The sequence below is a fragment of the Austrofundulus limnaeus genome, unplaced genomic scaffold, assembly GCF_001266775.1.
Source record: "Austrofundulus limnaeus strain Quisiro unplaced genomic scaffold, Austrofundulus_limnaeus-1.0 Scaffold83, whole genome shotgun sequence".
Classification (NCBI taxonomy): Eukaryota; Metazoa; Chordata; class Actinopteri; order Cyprinodontiformes; family Rivulidae; genus Austrofundulus; species Austrofundulus limnaeus.
In genome coordinates, this window is record NW_013952485.1 from 795,017 (window position 1) to 797,184 (window position 2,168).

The 2,168-nt window shown below is 38.8% G+C and overlaps 1 protein-coding gene across 1 annotated transcript in view; it reads left to right on the forward strand.

Moving 5' to 3' along the window:
• Positions 1-780, forward strand: part of jam2b (junctional adhesion molecule 2b) — a 16,873-nt gene extending 16,093 nt beyond the window's left edge. The window contains exon 10 of the mRNA XM_014011649.1: positions 156-780. Within this exon, the coding sequence (XP_013867103.1) occupies positions 156-194 (39 nt within the window). The 3' untranslated portion in view covers positions 195-780. The remainder of the gene's footprint in view (positions 1-155) is intronic.
• The last annotated feature ends 1,388 nt before the right edge of the window (positions 781-2,168 follow it).

A 2,168-nucleotide genomic window follows, 5' to 3' on the forward strand; every position in this document is an offset into this window, starting at 1 on the left:
GTGCCAATATTGGTGGGGACTGTCCCTGTCCGGTCAACGTTGGTGGGGACATGTCCACACCAGTCCTTCAGAAAGTTACGCCCTTGGGTTGAATAGTCCTCAATAAATTCTGTTTAATTAAAGGAAATGGTTCATTGATGTGTTTCTCTCTGCAGTTCAAGCACTACAAACAGACGCGGTCCTTCATGATCTGAGGGCGAGCAGGAACAGTTCACTCTCAGCACCCTGGAAAAGCTGCTTTTTGCACCAAACACAGATGGACTGAGCAGGACAAGGCAGAGTCATGGAGGACCTGAAAAAGACTTAACCTTGTTTCATTTATTCTGACGCGGCACGCTTAAAAGCACAACTTCATCCCAGTTTGAAATGCTAGATAACATTTCTTATAATCCCCTTCACCTTCTCTGTGTCTGAATGCATTCTGTGTGTAAAAATGGTTTGGAAATCCCTGTAAACGTCATTTTTTTTTATCTTTAGGCTTAAGCTGCCTATAGGTTAGTGTTTTTAAGTATCTGCAGCTATTTTGCCAAAGTTGTACATAAAACGTGTTTAATACTATGTAGATTTTCTTGTTTGTTTTATATGAAGTTATATGCATATTTTATAAACCTGTTTGGATGTGACCTCATGCTGTTTTTGCTTTGTATAAACTTTATTCTTGTATACAGTACGTTTGGTCGAACAGGTGTCTGCACACACTGAATGGTCCCTCAAACCTTTTTTTACTCATATTTTGACAAATGTTTAACATAATAAATCAATAAATAACTGAGGAATGTGTTTAGGCTTTATTAGAACTCATTTGCAGGAAGAGAAATATGTGATGTTTGGCTGTTACAGTATCGTCATCACGTCCTTTAGTTTGTTTTCAGTCCTGCTTGTCAKTGTGGAATTATCAAGCCAGAGTCTGTGTTTTCCAGGAACACAGGAGGATTAATTATAAAGAAAAAAGTCTTATCCCATATCATGTCATATTGCCTTCATCTTCTCTAAACGTGGAAACAATTTATTCAATTTCAAGATTTTCACACAGACTTTTAGCTATTTGTAACATTTGTRCTAATTCGCTGAATTGAAAATATTTGTCACAATAAACTTGAAATACTTTTGTACAAAACAATTTAACAAATTTTATTGGGTAGTAATCCATTAAAAGGGGCGGCTGTGGTGGTGGTTAGGGGAGTCGTCCTGTAACTGGTAATTGTTGGTTTGATCCCCTGTTCCAGTTGTCTCAGTCGTTGTGCTCTTGGGCAAGATACTTGACCCGCCTTGCCTACTGATGTGGGTCAGAGGGTCCAAAGGCACCGGTGCATGGCAGTGTGCACCGGGGCAGCTGTGGCTACACTGTTTGCCACCATCAGTGTGTGAATGTGTGAAAGGGTGAATGTCTGTAGTGTAAAGTGCTTTGGAGTCTGTGTGGACTTGATAAGGTGCTTTATAAGTTCAAGCCTATAACCATAAAAGAACAAAGGGACTAAAAGTCTAAAACTCTTAGACACGTCTTAAACGAGTCAGGAGGACCAACCTATTTCAGAGTATAAAAAAGTGTACCAAGGCATCATGAAGGCTAGACATAAGGTGGATAACCTCATTTCTAGCCCCCATGATGCCTTGCATGAAGTATGGGAATGATTTCCAGTGCAAACCAAAACTAGCATTTGTTTATGTGCAAACAGTACAAGCTAACACGGTTTCTCTGAGCGTTGTGGATTAAAACATGTGAGGACAACACCTGACAGAGCTCAAACAGTACAATATAATCATGCCACTGCCTGCTGCAGTCGAGGGACGGGAGGACAAGAAGAAGTGGCCATGAGGACCATATAGTAGCATGTTTAGCTACTTTAATGGCTCGCTTGCCTCAGCGAAGAGATGAGCAACCTGAAAAGTTCTGATGCATATCCTATAGTAATATATTAATAACAATAAGGTCAGTTGTGTTTTATTAAAAGAAGTGGGGAACAATCTTATTTACCTTAAAGGGATCCCCGATTAGTTGTAACATTAGACTTTATTTGATCAACATATAATTTAACTATAAAATAAAGACTGTAAAAGTACTGTAAGCTGTTTAGTTTTGTAAATTTTTAAAAATATATTTAATACAGACRGAGCCATTTTATTTACACACAAAGCATTCTGGGTAAATGATGACGTGGATAGGTCCT